The 19,204-nt window shown below is 42.2% G+C and overlaps 1 protein-coding gene across 3 annotated transcripts in view; it reads right to left on the bottom strand.

Annotated features, from left to right (window-relative positions):
* fto (FTO alpha-ketoglutarate dependent dioxygenase) overlaps positions 1–19,204 on the bottom strand; it is a 119,145-nt gene that overhangs the window by 58,018 nt on the left and 41,923 nt on the right. For all 3 annotated transcript variants that reach the window (XM_053414508.1, XM_053414553.1, XM_053414436.1), the window contains one exon: positions 5,008–5,132. In XM_053414508.1, coding sequence (XP_053270483.1) covers positions 5,008–5,132 — 125 coding nt within the window. The remainder of the gene's footprint in view (positions 1–5,007; positions 5,133–19,204) is intronic.

The following is a 19,204-nucleotide window of genomic DNA, read 5'->3' as shown; positions in this document are numbered from 1 at the left end:
ACCACATGAGAAAAGGCTGTACACTGTCCATCTTAATTGTGAACACGACACAGACAATCTTTCCAACTCCCATCTGGGACAGGGGACCTCCATTGTGTCCTAACTCCCTGCTCCACCCCAGTGCACAAATTAGGGTTGGGTCTGTCAGGGACATCACAAAAGAAGTGTCACCACTCCTGGAATGAAGTGCCAGCCAACGAAGGTCTCTCTCCTCCTTTTAATGTGTCACTATGTGTCTCCACAGGGTGCAACTGGTAGCTGACAACACTGGCGGGGTCATCCCTGGCTGGGCACAGCTTCAACCTCAGCTCTATGGCCCCTGCTGGCCCCCGATGACCCTTTGGTTTTGATGACAGACTGGACCTTTTGTGTATCAATGCTCTGTCCAGGTGAGGACAAGAGAGGATGACAATGGCAGGAAACATAAAGCTGATGGAGGCTGGGAGACGGCCCAACAGGGTCACGGGTCAAGATGGACAGCTGAGTGATGAGTGCAGCTGCGTACGCGTGGACCTCCTTCTCTGTCCTTTAGCTCTGCTTGCCATGTCAGCTGATGTCGCCTTTGTGTTGGGATAAAGACCTCACTCACTCTCAACAAGTCGAAGAAAAGTAATAAACACAGGCAACAGATGTACTACGCCACAGATTCTGAGTGTACAGCCATTATAGTGACACCATGAGCTAGTCAGTGTCGGTCAACTACTTGGATTTTCAAAGGGAATGGATTCCCTGGACAGTTGCCTTCGATTTAATAAAAAACATTCTAAGTGCTACCATTTAAAAACAGTTTTGAATTCAGTTCTTAAAATAAAATAAAAACAAAATAAGAACATGTTTTAATAGTACTTGGAGGCTATTTTTTGTAACAAATATAAAAATACACCAAACTTTACAAGCTTCCATCATTACCAAGAAGGAGAAAAAGGCTTTTCTTAAGTTATACAGACCAACATCATGACACTGCCACTAGAACTTGCTGACTCTCCGTTGTTCAACTATTTTGAGTAACAATCTTGTTTCCACTGTTTTAAAACCTGTTATGTATTAGCACCAAAGCCAATCAAAAACTGTACGCCTAAGTTGCTGCAAACTACAGCTAAATCAACACATACTGAGCTGTCCAACTGTTTCTGATGCCAAAGGTCAATGGCTGCCTTCTCTTCTACCGACCCTCACAGAGAAATGGGAGGACAGGGTTTGCCAAGTCAGGCACAAACCCTGCTTTGGGTCATAAACACCTCCGCCTGTTCCTCCTTTTCTACTCTATAGAGGTGGGCTAGGTTTGCACTCTGTTAATCTTTCACTACGGGCCGGTTCGCTTTTTACACTGGCTCGCTGGAGAACAGAGGAGGGGAATGAAAGAGGGGTAGTAAAGGACAGGAGTGGATAAAAGAGCAGGAAGAAAAAGCCAAAGAGAGGGCCAGATGGGCACCTTCACAGTCCATTTATCAAACCCAATGTGGCCCTCCCCTCCCCTCCCCGCTGCTCTCATGTCCTAAACCCCCATGTAATTCTGTAATGATTTTCATTATCATATAATGACCTTACAAAGCCTACAGCAGTTTGCATGGTCAGTACAAAACTCACAGCTGTTCCCTTCAGAGTTTGCTCGCCGGCTGTGACAAAGCTATATTTTGTTATTTTCTGTTGCTCAAGGCAGTGACCTCTAGGCTCTCGAAGGTCAGCATGAGGTCGCATCATCCAGGAGGTAAAACGGTACTCAGTACTGCTAGCATACAGATTCAAAGTACCATAACGAATATATTTTTTTTTTGCTTTTCTGTGTGCTTCGAGTGTTTGTCGAACAATCCCATTTTCTTTACCCCAAATGTGCAGATATAAATATATGCATTTTCAAAATCTAACAATTCCAGTAACAAGTGTTTTGAATCTATTACTCTGGTGGCACCAGGATGTGTCATTTCCTACCCTAATAAACCTGCTCCCTGGCTGTGCCTTGCTTTCAATCTGCACTTCCTGTGTGGCATTTACTCAACTCTCTCCACTGAGGTAGAGTCACCCACACACATAATAATCCATCTTTTTCCAGCATACTCATGGGGCATTTACCAAAGGGACACGGAAGGGCAGCATCTATCAAAGAACTCACCATGTGCATCCGGAAAACCCAGTTACCAGAAAAGCTCATAAGAATAAAAAAGCCCTCATAACTTTGTTGGCTCAGAGTGAATGAATGGACTGCGTCTGCTAGCGGGGAAAACTGCAGCATCACTCACTCTGAGTGCCTATAAGTCACTTGTGAAGAACCACTGGTCACCGGGTCCAATTCCTCTTTCTTTCCTTCTTGATAGTGCTAAAAAAAAATACGCCCCAGAGGCAGAAAGTGGCAGCTAGCAGGCGCATGTTTCAGTGCAGAGAATGCTGCTTTAACTGGTGTTTAAGAAACAAAAGTCAGCGAGAAACATAATCAATCAATGCTGGTTGTTTATGTTTATGCGCCTCTCGCAAGAGTCATCAATCATCCTTTTTTTGCTTCGTTCCATCCTTTTGCAAGCATTATGTGCTGAATGGGAACCATGGAAACAAAAGGCAGTATTATGATAAAAGCTTACCTGTTGCATATAGTGTGGAAACCTAATTAGGACGCCCAATGGAAAAAAGAAAATCAGCTAAATGAATCAGCAGATTAATTTCAGAAGTCCTATTCCAGCGTGTGCTTTATTGAAAATAAACAAACATTTCAGTGCATCTGACTATAATGAAATAAATTCCCCCTCTGTGTGTCTGATTCTGTAATATATTGTATCTACTATATCTTTAATTCAAAACAATGACATTGGCTCTGAGCAGTGTGCATAAATGCAAACTTTTTCTTTCAACACGAAGAATCTCTTTTCATCTAACACAATTCTCTAACCACACCAGTTCGTCCCACTTAACATTGCATCGAGCCATGTGTTTGGTTTTGTGTAAATGCTATCTGTTGACAGCCACTTGAAGGGCTGACCCCTGGCTTTTTTCGTAAGTGGGGGCAGCGGGGGGGTTTGGGGGGTAGACATTTAATGTGTGTAGCCCTTTACACACACTATATGTGTGTAAATGTGAGAGGAGCTATCAGGAGCAGCTGGAGTTCAAACGTATTGTGTGGGATGCTTGCCCTCAACCAAAACTAATCTAATCAGTCTTTCACTGCTGATAGACTGCGTCTGTCTGCCCCATGTCGACGACCACTGATCATTTCCTGTCCTGGTCTGTGAAAGAGTTAGACATGGTGAGTAGGTGGTAACGTTGCTTTGTGGGTGGTGGTGTGGAAGATGGCGAGGGGACAGCGCTGATGTTGGGATTGGGGAGGGGCGTTTGCGGTGAGATGGTTTCTAGCTTTCAGCACCTGCAGCTGGAATGCACTATCAGTGCAGGCCCTACATCAGAGTTGTGAGGCGGTGGGCGTCGACGCAGCATAGCAAGGTGTGTGGAAACAGCCTGTTTACAAGGCTCATCTGGATGGGGTATAGCTAAGGGTCAACTAGAGGGGACAACTCCAAACAGAGGGGCGCCACGGAAAGATGAGGGCAACAACACGGCAGGAAGTTCACACGCCTTTCAAAAGAAAAGATGGAGCTGTCAGGCATATCTGGTCTACGGATTCGGCCTTTGGCAGTTTTGCTTTCTCTTGGCTCTGGATGATGTTTGTGCGTGTGTTTGTGTGTGTGTGAGAGTGTGTGTGAGTGTGTGTGTGAGACACTGAGGTCAAATCTGTCGATTTAGACAATAGGCAGTAAAACATATGCAAGTCGAGTGTTCAAATGTCAGTATTTGTGTGTGTGCTTGCTAGTGCTGAGAGGGGGAGTGTCTGAGAGAATGAACAGCTAAAATAACATGCTGTTGTGGGTGAGTGTGTGAGGCCTTTCCTTATCGGAATGAACGGTCAGTGTTCTAATCCCTGCACCCTCTGCCCTTATCTGGAAGGAAGGAAGTGACTGGGCTTATCCAAGACACACGTGTCGTTGTGATAGCTGTGATAGCTGCCAGGCCCAAGGACCACAAACAAACAGCGACCACACCACTGCGTATCTGTGGAATTCACATCTGCTCTTCAGAAGGAATCTCTGTCGAAGCACAGTGAATGAAAGTGGGACTAACGTAGTGATTCCTGATTAGTTTGTTCCTTCATGTGATCACAGCTGGATCAGTCCCCACAGGTTTAGTGAAACTTGTACATGAGCAGACACAACACACAATAACTCTGGTGCTACAGAGTACAATGAACAACTACTCTTGCCTGTTACATGTCCTGTTAGGTCAAACCAAACGGCATGTGTGCACCAAAGTTTGGTTGTGTTCAATTTTTCTTAATCGGTAAGAGGCTATTAATATAAAAATATTGGCTTCCGTTTTTTATTTGTTATTGGAGGTTGTGTAATCTATTCACATTGTAAACTTTGACCATTCAATCCCATAAAATCATTAAAGTTAATCAAATTTCACTTGAGAAAAACCTGAGTAAAATGTATTAGCAATGTGTTTATTGCTGAACATTATGATGATCTTGCCGATGTTATTTATTGCATGTGGAATGTTGTGAGGATATTCTTTAGCTTCAGTTTCAACAATTGATGGAACTATTTGAAATGTAATGTAATATTTGTATATTTAACCTAAAATATATTTAATGGTGCATGTCAAATCTACATTTTATAAATTATGGACCAGATATAACAAAGCATTTCTGTATTTTCTATGCAGTTTATATTCTATTTCTTTGTGCAAATCATGGTAGCAAAAGTAGGTAAAGTATAAGTTAACAATATTTTCTGAGCAGCCCAAAGCAAAATATATGAATATATGACAATGTAAAGCAAAATAATATATAGGAATTTATATTTAATGTAAAATCACTTTATTTCTATGATGATGTTTCCATTTTGTAAATGTGACTGTGCCCGTCAGGGTCTTACTTTACCTCTCAATCACATCTCTCATGAGAGTTATTTTTCAGGTCCAATGCGAGGGAACTAAGTTGCCAAAGTTGGTGTTACACTGTGTTACCTGTCTCTCCATGTCTGTCTTTGCTGGTGTCTGTCCGTCAAGGCCGACAGCAGAGTCTCTGCCATCTCCCTCCGTCCCTCCCCTGCACTGCCCTCCTCCTCCAGTGTGGCCAGGGAGAGCATTGTCTGAAAAGAGAAGTACAAAGTAGGAAATAGATGCATTTGCTGAACTGATTCAAAAGATGGTCAAGGCTGCTTTCACACCTTCGTTGTTTGTTCCAGGCCTCAGACGACAGCACAGAACAGCAGACCAAACCTTAGTCAAACTGAACCATTATTATTTTCGTTTGCAGTGTGAATTTTTTTTTCTGAATAGCTTTCCTACCAATTACAGGAGGTTGAGATGATTGAAAGATAATGAAGCAGAAGCCTCTTACAGGATTGCTCATAGTCTTTGCTTCCAATGATTTGTTTGACCGAAGAGGATGTTCATTGTGCTTGCAGTAATAGCACACTGATATTACACTGGCACACTGATATTACACTGGCAACAAAATTAATGAAGAGAACTAGATCCCCATTCAAATGGAAAGATAAAAATTGTATAAGGTCTTAATTCAAAAGGTTAGGCAGTCAAATAGCCGAATTAACAACGTGCTGAAATCAGACGCACACCCGTCTACAAATGTCAAGTACAGACACCGCCCACGTAGATGATGGCAACAGGTTATAGATACAGTATATAAAAAGTCTTAAGTCTACAACCTCAATTGCAATGTGAAGCCAAAACTAACCGGAAACAATGTAAAAGACATGAACCTTGGTCCAAACCTTCATTTGTGAAATGCCCCAAATGCCACTTAGCTCACCTTTTTTATTCCAAGTTTGATACAGCAGAAAACAGCTTTCTTCATACAGGGGCTAAACTCATACTGGTTGTTTTACCTCCCGCTGCACACTTGAGCAAGACACATTACTACTTGGCTCTATTAAATCTTCCTCTAAATAATAAAGTGCGCTGAGCGGAAAGACAACCTGAAGCTATTCCCTCCATCCTTCAGCTTCTCTCCTCAGTTTAGAAATTACATAGCTCTGAGCCAAGACTCCATTATAACATCCCTGGGACGGCGACATACAGTAAGTCTAGTATAAAGTCGGTTTCACATCAGAGGACGGGCAAATTACACCCAATATTAGAGTGTGAGTCAATTAATCACGTCCTGCACAGCAGAGTGTAATGTGTGAGTATCCCCCTGTTGAACATGAATTACAGGCCGGCTTAAAGTGTGACGTGGCACATCAGTGCTAATCTGAGACATCCTGGCAAACCTTCGCCTCCAAGTCCTCTGCAGCCTCTAAGCTGGTTGAGAGGGAGTCAAATGAAAAAGGATCTGGCAGCCCAAATTAAATGCAGTGCTGTCAGCCACACTCAAATCCCTCTTTCCCCTCACCGTCTCCCTCTTCTTCTCTACCCTTCACAAACTCGCTCCCTCTCTGAATATCCTTAAATGTCTCCCACCCACCCCCCTCCCCTTCTCCTTGCCTCTGAGAAGTGATGGATCTGTAACTCTGACTGACTCTGACGCCTTGTTAAGAACAGTCTCTTCCTGTCACATCTACCAGTCGAGCGTGTTCATTTCTTCCCATTAACAGTCACTCACCTCCCCAGTCATCCAACCCTCTTTTCAAAAAACCCACAACGTAAAGGAACCTTCATTTCTTCTTCTCTCCCTCTTTTTTAATCCCTTTCCGACAATCCACCTGTCTGTCTTAATTCATGTGAAGATAGGTGTGACTGTCTGTCTGTGTGTGTTTCCGAAAGGAGAGGGGTGTGATTTGCCGACAGTGTGATATGCTTACTTCTTCCACACCGCACAGGACAGGTGTCAAAACACATGGCGGCGTGTGACTGATTACACCTGACTATGAGGAGACACCAAAGATTACGGTGACCAGGAGGAAGCAGGGTCGGTCGCCTGCCTATGGAAACTGTACCTTTTGGTTTGGATCAAGGTGCGTCCTCCTGGGATGAGTGACAGGCTCAGAAAGTGCCAGAAAGTGCATTCAGACTGTATCACTGTCTCAGTTGGAAGACATCATATTGCTACGCTGCCCATGTAGCAGAGCTTCAGTGGTTCAAGCACAGCACTGAAGAGCAAGTGATTCGAAGTTAATCTGAGACGTGCTCTGACGCGCTCGCTTCAGCTGTCTCTCGTAAAACTGGTCTGGGAGCAGAACAAGGTGCAAGAAATGAAAGACAAAACAGACCTTTAGTTTTAAATGGGATGAAAATAACTTAAAATTTCAGCCACTAAAATAATCCAACCATCCATTATCTAGACAGCTATTCTTTTGGAGGTTGGAGCGGGAGCCGATCCCAGCTGACAACGGGTGAGAGACAGGGTGCATCCTGGACAGGTGGAAAACGTATCGCAGGACCAGCACACAGACACAGATTACCATTCCCACCAACATTCACAACTACTGTCAATTGAGAGTCTCCAAATAACTTGACCCCAATGTCTTTAGGCTGCAGGAGAGTACCCAGATTTACCAGAGCAAACCCACACAGACACAGGGAAAAGAAAGACAGACCTCGGCCGAGCCAGGATTCGGACCGGAAACCTTACTGCTATGAGGGAACAGAGCAAACAATGCACCTAGTGTCTTATTTTTTAAACAATGTATGTGTATATCATCACCTTGTTTTTTTTCTATTGTTCAAGGTATTTGTCCCAACCCAATGATGATTAAGACAACACAATAGATCTTAACCCCTGCAAACACACCTCCTCTTCCATTTACCTCCCACGTGATGGCTTGTGGTTTGGGAGTGGTGTGTATCCAAAAGCCATTTGTTCCCAGCTCATCTTTAAGAGGATGTGTGTGCCATTAATACTTGGCATGTGTGTTGCCAAACCTCCTATTTGTGTGTGTTTACATGCCAGAATGTGTGTGTGTGTTTGTGTGATCTTGTGTTTAGAAGAGCCGCTGCTGAGAGAGATCTTCAGGTTTAGCCCCAGGTTGATCCCCAGGCCATTCAGCCACCCCACAGGTTGTTTACTGGTCAAGCCAGGCCTCAGTCAGCTCTGCCTGGACTACAGCTCTTTGTCTGTGGGTCTGTGTTCTCAATAATCAGCCCCCTCTTTCCTCCTATTTACCCCTCGATGACAGTAGCTGTCCTCAGCCTCCACCTCTCTCAGCCTGATGCTGACCACAGATGTCCCCCTGACCCAGGCCACATCCCGAGGTGAACAAGAGGACATGGAGGACCTAGGTGCCCCCAATCCCTGGTCCCCAGACCACCAAACTCAACCTTGTCTATTTTACTACAGATGGGCATAAACATTTCTGGTGCGGTGCAGAAGGAGGGTAGGTAAACAAACACGCAGCTATAGGCCTAGGAGATATTTTCGTTGGTGGAGAGTCAGAGTGATGATAGCATTCTAAGCGAAGGCTGGCTTGAGGGCAGCCTGGGGCAGCTCACTAACACCTCAAGCCAGGACTGTATCTTAACACCAACAAGCATCTGTCTATTCTTTCACATAACAACATGTCATTCACTCAACGCAGGGTAACAGAACTGGGAAGATGGTTGATACACTCAGTGCAATATGGGGTACATGCCTTTAAACTTTATATAATATCTGTCACGGCTCACATGATAGCAAAGAAACAAGTGGTCAAAGGGAGGAGGGTTAAAAAAAGACGCATGCCAAAGTGAAGGTTTACACTCCATAAAACAAAGCTACTAGCTGAGCACCACAGTGTCTGAGAAGCTATTAACACCCTGTGAAATGTCTTAGCTGACTTCAGACCAGCATTTTCAGGGGGACCCAGCGCACTCTTTTTCTCACTGGCACTCACTTATATGGGAAAACTTTTTATGTCTGCAGGCCACAAACACTTACAAATCCCCACATTGACCTCCCTTATTTACTATTTCAACCTAGAGGGGTGATTTTTAGCCCAGATTATAGACTTTGCAAATGATGGATGGTTCCCTAAAAAAAGGCAGGTGTTAAACAAATGCAAATGTAACACCAAACATTCTAGCCGGTGGCTGATGTTAATTTGCCACCATGGTGCCTCAGCTCCTGCAGTAAGTACACCTCTGTCCATCAGACTGGCAACCTCTGCCGCCTGCCGCCCTGACATTAGCATGTGTAACAGGCCCAGCAACAGGCCAGTGGACTCCCCTGTCTCTGTGTGTGCCAACACGTCTGTGTGCCCATATGGAGGCAGGCGTGGCCCTAACTAGTAATGTGTTCTACTGTTTGTGACCGCTGAACTGCCACTGGGGCCTTTGAATCATAGTAATAGCAGGCAACATGAAACCTTGGAAAAATCAGCTCACTACATAAAAAGTTAAAATTGACCATGTTTAGGAGCCAATATAATCAAGACTATGTTACTCTATAGTTGGCCTTATCAACAAGGCCCGGGACCCCCACCTGACCCGGACTTTTATTCCACCCCCACACCTCAAGGATGTGTTAAATTAACACATTATATTATATTATACTGCATTACATTGCATATTGCAATCTGACAGTGTCCACTGTTTTGCATTTCACTTTTTACTTCACTTTTTATATCTTTTATCTATTATATATATTTTATTTAGATATTTTTATGTCTAAATAAATGTTACTTTGTATAAATATTAGAAAAAAGGGAGTAAATAGGAAGTAAATAGTGAGTAAATACATATTGTATCTTTTTATTGCTTTTCTTATATGCGTGTTGTATTAATTGTGTTTGTATGTTTTTATGTTCTATGTTCATTTTTTTGCACCAATAACCAGAGCAAATTCCTCGTAGGTGTAAACCTACTTGGCAATAAATACATTCTGATTCTGATTCTGATATAGTGAGTGAGAGATGGTTAAATGAAGTTGTTTTCAGCTGCAGAGGATGCTGTTAATCATGTGGCCTGGACCAAACTGTTCATCCTTTATCTGTACTACCACTCTTTTCAGGGTCACAGGTGGAGCTGCAGCAATTCCAGGTGACATTGGGAGAGAGGCAGAGTCCACACTAAACAGGTTGCCGGCGAATTGCAGGGCCAACATATAGAGACAACAAACTCACATTAACACCTACAGTCAATTTAGAGTGTCAACTTAACCTAACCCCAAACATCGGACAACATTGTCTATGGCTTCAAACTTGTCTCAAGCCTTGTCTATAACCTCTATCAAATATTCAAGATCAGGGGGGATTCAACTTGGTCCCCAGGACACTGAGAGCTCTGATGATTTTCATTTTAGCCATTAGCTAAAAGACCGATTAACATCTAAGAATAACACCGGCTGAATGACTGGCAAATACCCTAATATCCTGGACAGAGAGCAACTTTTTTCATGAGATTTGTAAAATGAATTATTCATAGTCCAACATCCCTCGCTGTCATTCCTCCCTAACCTGACTTCCTGTTGCCCATCTATATGGCCCTGCACATTATCTCAAGGTTTGAGGTTGAAGCCTTTTTCTCCACATCTCCAGACACTCCACTGACATCTGCTGCCACAGATTTAAGCTCAGCGGCTCTGACATCTGATTTCATAGGTCTTAGGAGTGGGAGTTTGGCAGACTCCTAGCTGTCTCCATCCCCCCCCTAATACAAGAAACCAATATCAACTTGACCGCTGGTGGAAAAAAACATCAGGCACCTTGCTCGGGGTAATGGATAGCTTCTGCTCACTGATATAAACAACTGGGGAGCTGTGATCCTGCAGTTCCAGTCTGGACAAGGGATCGGTGTGTGTTTGCTACACGCTACCGCTGACTTACTTTGCTCTTTGGGGGGAAAACAGACAGGGGCTCTCCACCGCTGGAAAAATTATATTAGTCCAGGAAGAAATAAACCAAGAGCACATTCACCTCTCTGTGACATCACACCTAAAGTCATAAAGTGTGTGTGTGTGTGTGTCTGTGTTTTATTTTCTTGCCGTCTGCCTGCTGTCACATGATTGCAGATGGCTCAAAATTGAGGCCTATCTGAAATTAAATTTGCTCAGCTTCCATTACGTAAGATTGGATGATAAAGTGTGCGTGTGTTTGTGTGTCGCCGTCTGCGTGTGTGTGTAGGGGAACAGTGAAAGAAAGAAATTGTTCTTAAATTATATAAAGTCTCTGTAAGATCATTCAACAAAATATTTTATTTATGTGTGCAATTGTATCTTTATTTGTGTTTGAATAATCTGTAAAACTCTCATAACTCTAATTTTCAGAGAAATACCTCAAGGCACCTTCAAAAAGATTTGTTCCAACAAATATTATTCCTTATGATATAATAACTTGAATGGCCCTTAGTGTACATACCTCAACCAAGGCCCACTGGTCCCCTTATAAAACCACATTTAAATTAAATAGATTAAGAGTTTAATTTCTATCAGCACTAAATTGCACACATTCATAAATATCAGCCCCCTAAAGAAACCTGTTTTTTTCCAAGATCCACAAATAATTCGGAGAAATCATTGATAATGTTGAAAAATGCCCTATTTTTTACATTGTTTAAGATGTGAAAATAAGTTCCTACATCCACCCCACGATTAACCCTAACCCACATCCTTATACCAGGTTTTTAGTAATCCGTTTAAATTATTTAAGATTTTACTGATTTACTGATTCTAGAAAACTTTCCAAAAGAATTCTATTCAGTCTATCTAGATGTTTTTTAAATGGGAGGAGATTGTGTGGATGTCTTAAAAGAAGATCTATTGATGCCTAATTTTACTTTGTTAGTGTGTGCCCATTGGTGTGTGGTTGCGTCATTGGGTTCTCGCTATCACCGTGGTGATAGACACCGAGGCTTTTCTGCCAGATTGACCCTTGCAAGGCTGCAGGCACCATCAATTATGTCAGCCAGTAAAATGGGCTTCGCTACGCACAGCAGATTATATGGAGTGTAAAACATTAGAAAAATGTGTCTGAAACATCAGAGTAACATGTTTGAAGTGACAAAGAGTCTGGGGGTGGGATGGGGGGGGGGCAACCTCACAAAAAGGGAAGACCCCTGACAAGTGATTTTGTTTGAAGACATTGTAACACACACAAGTGGGCAGGGACGCTTTCTATGGCCCCTAGAGCTGTCCATCTTCTGGGCCGAATACAGGGCGAATGGGAGGACATATGCTTTCCACAGGGTCAAATGGAGCAGAACTCGCAGGCTTTTGTGGCGCTGCCTTTTGGTGGAGAGAAGAAAAGGAAAAGCTGTTGTCGGGTCGTCGTCCAGCAGGCCCACAAATATCACATAAAAATTCACCGGTCTGTTTCTTGCTGAAGCTTTTGTCCGTGTCTCATGATAAGGAGCATGGATCCAGTTTGCCTTAATGGCTAAAGCACATAGTTCTCAGTCTGAATGAGCTCTCCAGAAGGCTGGGGCAGGACACACGGACACACGGACACACGGACACACACACACACACACACACACACACACACACACACACACACACACACACACACACACACACACACATAAACATTTGTTCAAACTCCTCACTGGCCTGGCAAGAATGCATCATCCATCCATCACAAGAGAGCTTGGAGAGGTGCTTTGACTAATTCAGGACAATGAAGACAGAGCTGGACAGAGATGTCTGCGATGAGCGTGACACTAAAGCACCTTCTACTCTGTTAAAATTCCCTTTCTCTCTTTCAGTGTATGAAAGCTGAGTCTAGATTCTCGCTCTAGATAGCAGATTGTGATCAGCGCCTCACTCTCCTGCCAGTAAAAAGCTTTTTGCTGACTGGGGCCAAAGCCAGCCCTAGAGTTACAGTGTTACATACACACGCCGCACCATACTTCACGTCTTCAAAAAATGCTAAACCAATAAAAAGGGTTTCCATCCATCTAGACACGCTCCCATAGAGCAGTTTAGTTTTTTGTGGGGGTTGGAGATATTTACAAAGTTTTGATTGACTACAAAAAAGTCTGAAGTTTAGTGATTCTCCAAATCTTTGCATCTGCCTGAAGGCTGCTGTGGTGAAACCAAACAAGCTGTTGTATGTCTGATCAAACATCCGTGGTGAATTAGAGGCAGCATATGTCAAAAGCAGGACAGAAACTGGCAAAAAAATACAATAAAAGGAGTTGAGTTGGACAAGCAGACAATAATTTGAGATCAGTTTTGTTTCTAATATTATTCCGGAATTCAATTCCCTGAGCTCTGTTATTTGTTTAATATAACATCAATACTCATGGATAACAGTCTCTTTTGCATCATTGTTCCTCAATAACAGTAGTGTGTTTAATCTGCTGCTTCTCTATGGATATTGACTAGCAGCCCCCCCCTTTTCTTTTTGCCTTATACAATTCTCTCCCCACTACATGGCTCTGCAGTAATAGACAAAGGCACACACCATGAAGCACTAACATTTAACTGGATTATGGACTCACATCCTCTATAAAATGCTGTCTACTTCAATCTGGCAAAGACGTCACAGACACTGGCGGTTTTTACATTCACCGCCACATGTTCGACACAAAGCATACATGCTTGAAAAAGAATGCCACTGAGGAGTATATCAGTGTAATCTAATTAATTAAATGGACTTAAAAGTGAATTCACTACATGTCGGAGTGAGTTACATCGTGTACCTGACAAGAATAAAGCCTCTATGGTTATGTATACTGACATCATTGTTTTTCTTTCTATTCATCAGTTTCATGACATTTTTTGTTGGCCCCAACTATACTGTTTTGTTTAGCTGGGTATTGAAACTTTGGATCGGCATTTGAACGCAGCCCCTGATGACTTCACACATCGTGTTCAGGGATGAGGTAATGTTTTTAAGTTTCACTCCGTGTTAGGCAGCAAATGAAGAATCCTGATATGAGTGACCAATACAAGCTGTGGCAGGAAAAAAACTGCCATTTCGCTAACTGGCTAGCAGTGTGTTGTTCCTTCATCCTCTAACCTTGAATAACTTTGGAGATTTCTCTGGGTTTAAACATTGATGGAAACATTTGGATAATGTAAGTACACAAGTCAACTAAATATGTCTTTTTATTGTAAAGATGAAATGTTACATGTTATATTTTCAGTAAAGAGGTCATTTTTAAAGGTTTTAATACACTGTTGTTACAAGGAAAAGTGGTATGAGGAAGTTACTCAAGTGTTTCTAAACAACATGATTCTCCACACATTTACAAAGTGCCCCCTACCCACTGTGTTATGTATGCATGTACATGTGATTGCTACCCACCCAGGGAGGCTGATGAGAGCGGCTAAAGGGTGTTTATGAGACTGTTAGCCAGGAGAGAATGCCGCCCTGCAGCTCATACCCAAATAAAAGAGCCATTTATTACATCCAACATGACCCTCTCATTACACACAAATAGGAATTAATGAGCGCTATATCGGGCGCTCCCAGCGGAGTGAGGCGGGGCCCGCTAAAGGACTTGCGTTAATTACACTGTCCTACATCTCACCCATTTAACACCAGCCATCAGATCGCACTATCTGCAAGGGAAGGATAAAAGGGTGGAAGAGTTTCACCACCTGCAGGGATGGACACTCTCAGCATCACCAGTGTGGTACAGCCAGAAGCTTTGTATTTGTAAAACAACAACAAAGTTAGAGCGGATTACTTGAGTAAAAGTAGGTAAGTACCTTCAATATCAAAAGTAAAATCAATTGCTAAGTGTTACCTGTTTGCTCTGAATGGATCAATGGACCATTTCCCCTCTCAATAGTGATCACAAATACAAATGAAGAACAGTTACATGAAAAATTTACCTAAGTATAGTAACAAAGTAAATATACTCTGTTACATTCCACCACTGGCAGTTACCGTGTGAGTGGTCATTTAAAAGTTATTACCCAAACAATCACTCAGTTACAGAATAATTACAGTGGTTGTGCTAACACCTGACTAAACAATGCAATTAATGATTATAACAGACATATGGGTGTGTTCACTTATCATTACTATTATTAACAATGATTAAAAGAAACTAAACAAACATTTGGAGAGAAACTACTGAATAAACTGAGTAAACACATGGAAGAACACACACATTCTGTTTGATCCCTGCTAGGTTACCCTCTGTATACTGTACGTGGCTTATACTCAGACAAAGAAAGAACTCAAGCTCACAGGACGTGTCTTTCCTCCTGACTCTACTCACATCACCTTGTCTACAGCCTCCGCTTTTTTTTCTCCATTCTGGTTTCACTTCAATCTTCACCGTTATCTCTCGGTTCTCCCCCCCCCCCACCTCGGTTAATGGTCCAACCCCCTCCTCCGATGTTTTCATCTTTGTTGTGCATCCTCCACCTCCCCCCCAAAGAAATTATACAATCATCATGAACAATCTTTTCCCACATATCTTCCTCTTCTTTGCATCTCTTCAAGCAAATCAAACAATTTTACACCTTCTTACCATCAGTATCGCCCCATTCTCTGTGTTAATTGTATTGAAAGGTGGCTTTATGTACTCGAAAACCCCGACACAAAAGATGCTCCTGCGTCTTTCAAGCATTACAGAGGCGCTGGGATATCAAGTGCAAAATTTGAACAGAGAGATGATTATGGATTAAATCTTGTTCACCGACATGTAAAGTGTGATTCAGTAACAAAGCCATGTATGACTTTGTAGCTGTGAGCCTTTGTCTACCAAAATACTCCAATTGGCAACAGACAAATTAATTAAGTTTGTTGTACATAAAGTCAAGAAGTTATATTTACACAACTGCCGAATGATATTTTAGAAAAAAAATCAGCAAGTTACCCATTGAGGTAATTTTATTTATTCAGTGCATTTTTTACTGAGGTTTTTGAATACACCTGTGTGAAATAATATTTTCTAAAAATTCCATTTTACAACTGCTTTACTCCTTTTTATTCCTTAATAGGTTCAAGGAGGGATAATTTATCTATTGTTCACTTTGAGAAAACTATACTGGTGTCGGCTGTTTTCATTTTCATTAATCGCCTTTATTTATTGTTTCACTGTGTGTGGGGGCGATAGGACGTCCTCGGAGACTGTGACTGTGATTAGGGGCTGCGCGAGTAAATGTGAAATGAATGTGAGTTGACCTGCAGTTACCCAAGGAGAAGGATATAAACAACAGGCACTGACGAGGATCCAGAATCAGATTCACATGGTTTTATTAAAATTGCATACACAGGGTTTAGAGTTTCACGGCTATTTTTAATTCACTCCCTATTTTAGAGCTCAGAATGTTTCAATATGTGTAGGACTGTTTCTGAACATGATCAATATTGAAGGCCATGTACTCAGTATTCAATAGGATTAATGCTGCAATAAAATGCTATACATTGCAAGACTAGAAGTTACTCTCTTTGTCTTTAGTGACAAAACAATTTTTTTTTTTTGTTGTGTTCTTTAACTTCCCTACTTTGACATGAATCCCGGAAAAAGTAAACAATTACACCTGGATCAAAGTGATGGAATAATTATATGTCAAGAGCTGGTTAGTAGTAATGTCTCCAGTCAGCTATAAGAGGGCTGGGCTTGTGTGATGCTCTGAAATCTTCTCTTTCATCTTTTTATACTTTCTCCCCCATCAAGGCACTATTGCAACTCACAAACACAAACACACAGACACACAGACACACACACACACACACACACACACACACACACACACACACACACACACACACACACACACACATATTCCATCCTTGCATCTGTCTCTGTTGGTATGACACAGGAAGAAGCCGGGCCCCGCAGCCAACCCCGCCGTCCACACTGAATGCGATTAAGCTGAGCAGTGATTAATCTGGGCTGCCCCATAATTCCTCTTTACTACTTTAATGGATGTTATCTCTCCTCCTCTGAAGGCTTATCTTGCTGATCGGGGCCAAGGAAGAAGAGAAGGAAGAGGAAGAGGAGGGGGTGGCCCTGTAGTAGAAGGGCGGGGGGAAATCAAACCAAATCCATACAGAGGTAAGTAAATGAATAAGTAAGTAAATAAGTAAGTAAATAAATAAATGCGGGGATTGAGGGAGCTGCTAAGCGGATCAGGCAGATCAGTCTCTGTAAAGTGCTCATTTGTTTTCTAAGAAGACGAGACAAGCCGCCTTCAAAGCCCGCTGATACAGTAAAAACGCTGTCAACATCACAATTCACAGACAAACAAAATAAATTATCCAAACCACTGTCAATAAAACTCCCCACCTCCTCACTGTAGAAAGAGGTGTACTCCAATCATTGGCACAAAGACAAAAAAAAAAGAAGAGGGATTTTTCGATGAGCTCATTCTCTTTCCTACGTGCCGGTTAAACAGTGCCATTGTATCATTTGCGGTTTTCCGCATTGTGCCACTCGATGATCAGTCAATGATAGCAAAGTTCCTCTGTTACATTTCCAAATCCAGCCATTCACCGCACAGGAACAAGTTTGCTCAGGTCTGACTTGACAGGAGGAATGAAAACGCAACCTTAGGTTTCAGGAACAAGGTGCTACATCCTGTCATTGAGAAATAATTACACACTCATATGAGGCATCATTTTAATCATTTTAAATGAGATCGTGCTCCACAAGGAAATGTACCCAAGGAGATCAAATGAACTGGCACACTCTGAACTATGACCACAAGTGCAATTATGACTGTCAGAGCAGAGTGTGTGTGTGTGTGTACATATTTGCGCACATTTCTATGAACCACTTTTATTCTAGGACGCAACATTCAAAAGTAACTGAATACTGTAGTACCGCAATGTGCAGTAGCTTCAAAATAAATCCATGAAAGGAGGCTTACAAAATCTAATTTTCAACTGCAAAACTACTCCTCGTCAAACTTCCATGAGTCAAATGAAAACACCACAAAGTTTCTTTTAAACTGTGTGTTTATTATGAGCGTGTCTCTTTCGCTGTTTTTGTCCTTCCTCGTCTTTGTAGAAGTCAGCGGAGGAGTGACAGGGTTAAACCTGTTCATCGCTCCTCTTCTTTTTCTTTTTTTTTTCCTTCCTCCTCTCTGGCTTACAGCGATGTTGCAGCGAGATTCTGTCATAGACAAACCTCTGTGGGATACCATTCACCACTAGTGTACATCTTTAGGTACAAAGCTGCGAGCTGCATTGGCTCCAGGTAACATAAACGCTCCCTTCAAGCCACCGCGTATCTGCCCATGAAAATTCTCTAAAGGGCTTTAAGCATTTACGCAGAACACTATCAGGCACTGCCGAAAATTCAGCTTACCCTGTTGAATAGGGACTTCAAAGAGAATTGCAAATACCTTTGCACCGCTAGATTTTCTCCCTTCTCCGTCGCTCCGTCTCTTCCTGCTTCTTTTCATTTTATATTTCCAAACACAAGCTGCTGCATGATGTAAAATGTATTATCAGCCATATATTTCCTCTTTAAATGAATAATAACAATAATCTTTGAGTAATTTCTTTTTTATACGGCTCTGTCTAAATAGGGCAAAGCAAAGCAAGCTAATATAGAGCTGCGGGTAAACAAGGCCGTGCCATAATGAACGCGTGGATTAGGCCTCTAGTCTATGTTGTGTGATAAGGAGAAACAGCTGCTGGAATCCAGGTAAGAGCACATATTGACTGTCAATGAAGGATAAACTACTGTGCACTTCTACTCACTCACACTGTGGACATACATATAAAGTTACATGTACACAAACACACACATGCACACACTGCATGCTTAAAGAGCCACAAATAATTGGAATACAGGAAATGTATAAGCCTATTTGCACAGTAAAGAGCTTAAAATGCAAAACAATATGTTGCATAAACAGTGTGATTTAATGTAAGAGATAATAAATGGCTTCATAATGAGCAATAAAAAAGGGTCTTTAAACAGTTTACTGCTTAGTTCACACTTATAATTAATCTGGGTTCCATGTGTGCATATAAAGTGGGTATAAAACTGACTGTGCAAGTAAAACAGCGAGAGGGAGAGAAAAATGACGACGAGTAAACATCTGCAACATGATGCTGCTCTGGCCTCGCTGGCCAAAATGTGCCGTCTTCCCCCCCCACCCCAGCTGGACCGGCCTGGAGAGCTCACCGAATAATACATTACAAAAAATTGCTCCCCGAAATTATTTGCGGCGCAACGCACAACAGACGCCACAACATTTATAATGTTTTACAAAGCCATCAAATAAGTGGAGAAGGGATTAATTGCCCCGGCCCGACCTTAAAATAATTATTTTGAGCGGGGCAACTCTAAACTCCAATGAAATTGATACACTTTGATAATTAGATTCTTGGCACTGACCCGCTGAAGTCAATAAAGGTTATTAAGGCCA

Source organism: Pleuronectes platessa, chromosome 1 (genome assembly GCF_947347685.1).
Source record: "Pleuronectes platessa chromosome 1, fPlePla1.1, whole genome shotgun sequence".
NCBI lineage: Eukaryota > Metazoa > Chordata > Actinopteri > Pleuronectiformes > Pleuronectidae > Pleuronectes > Pleuronectes platessa.
Note: the sequence above shows the minus strand (reverse complement) of the source record. Positions and strands in the feature narration are given on the sequence as shown.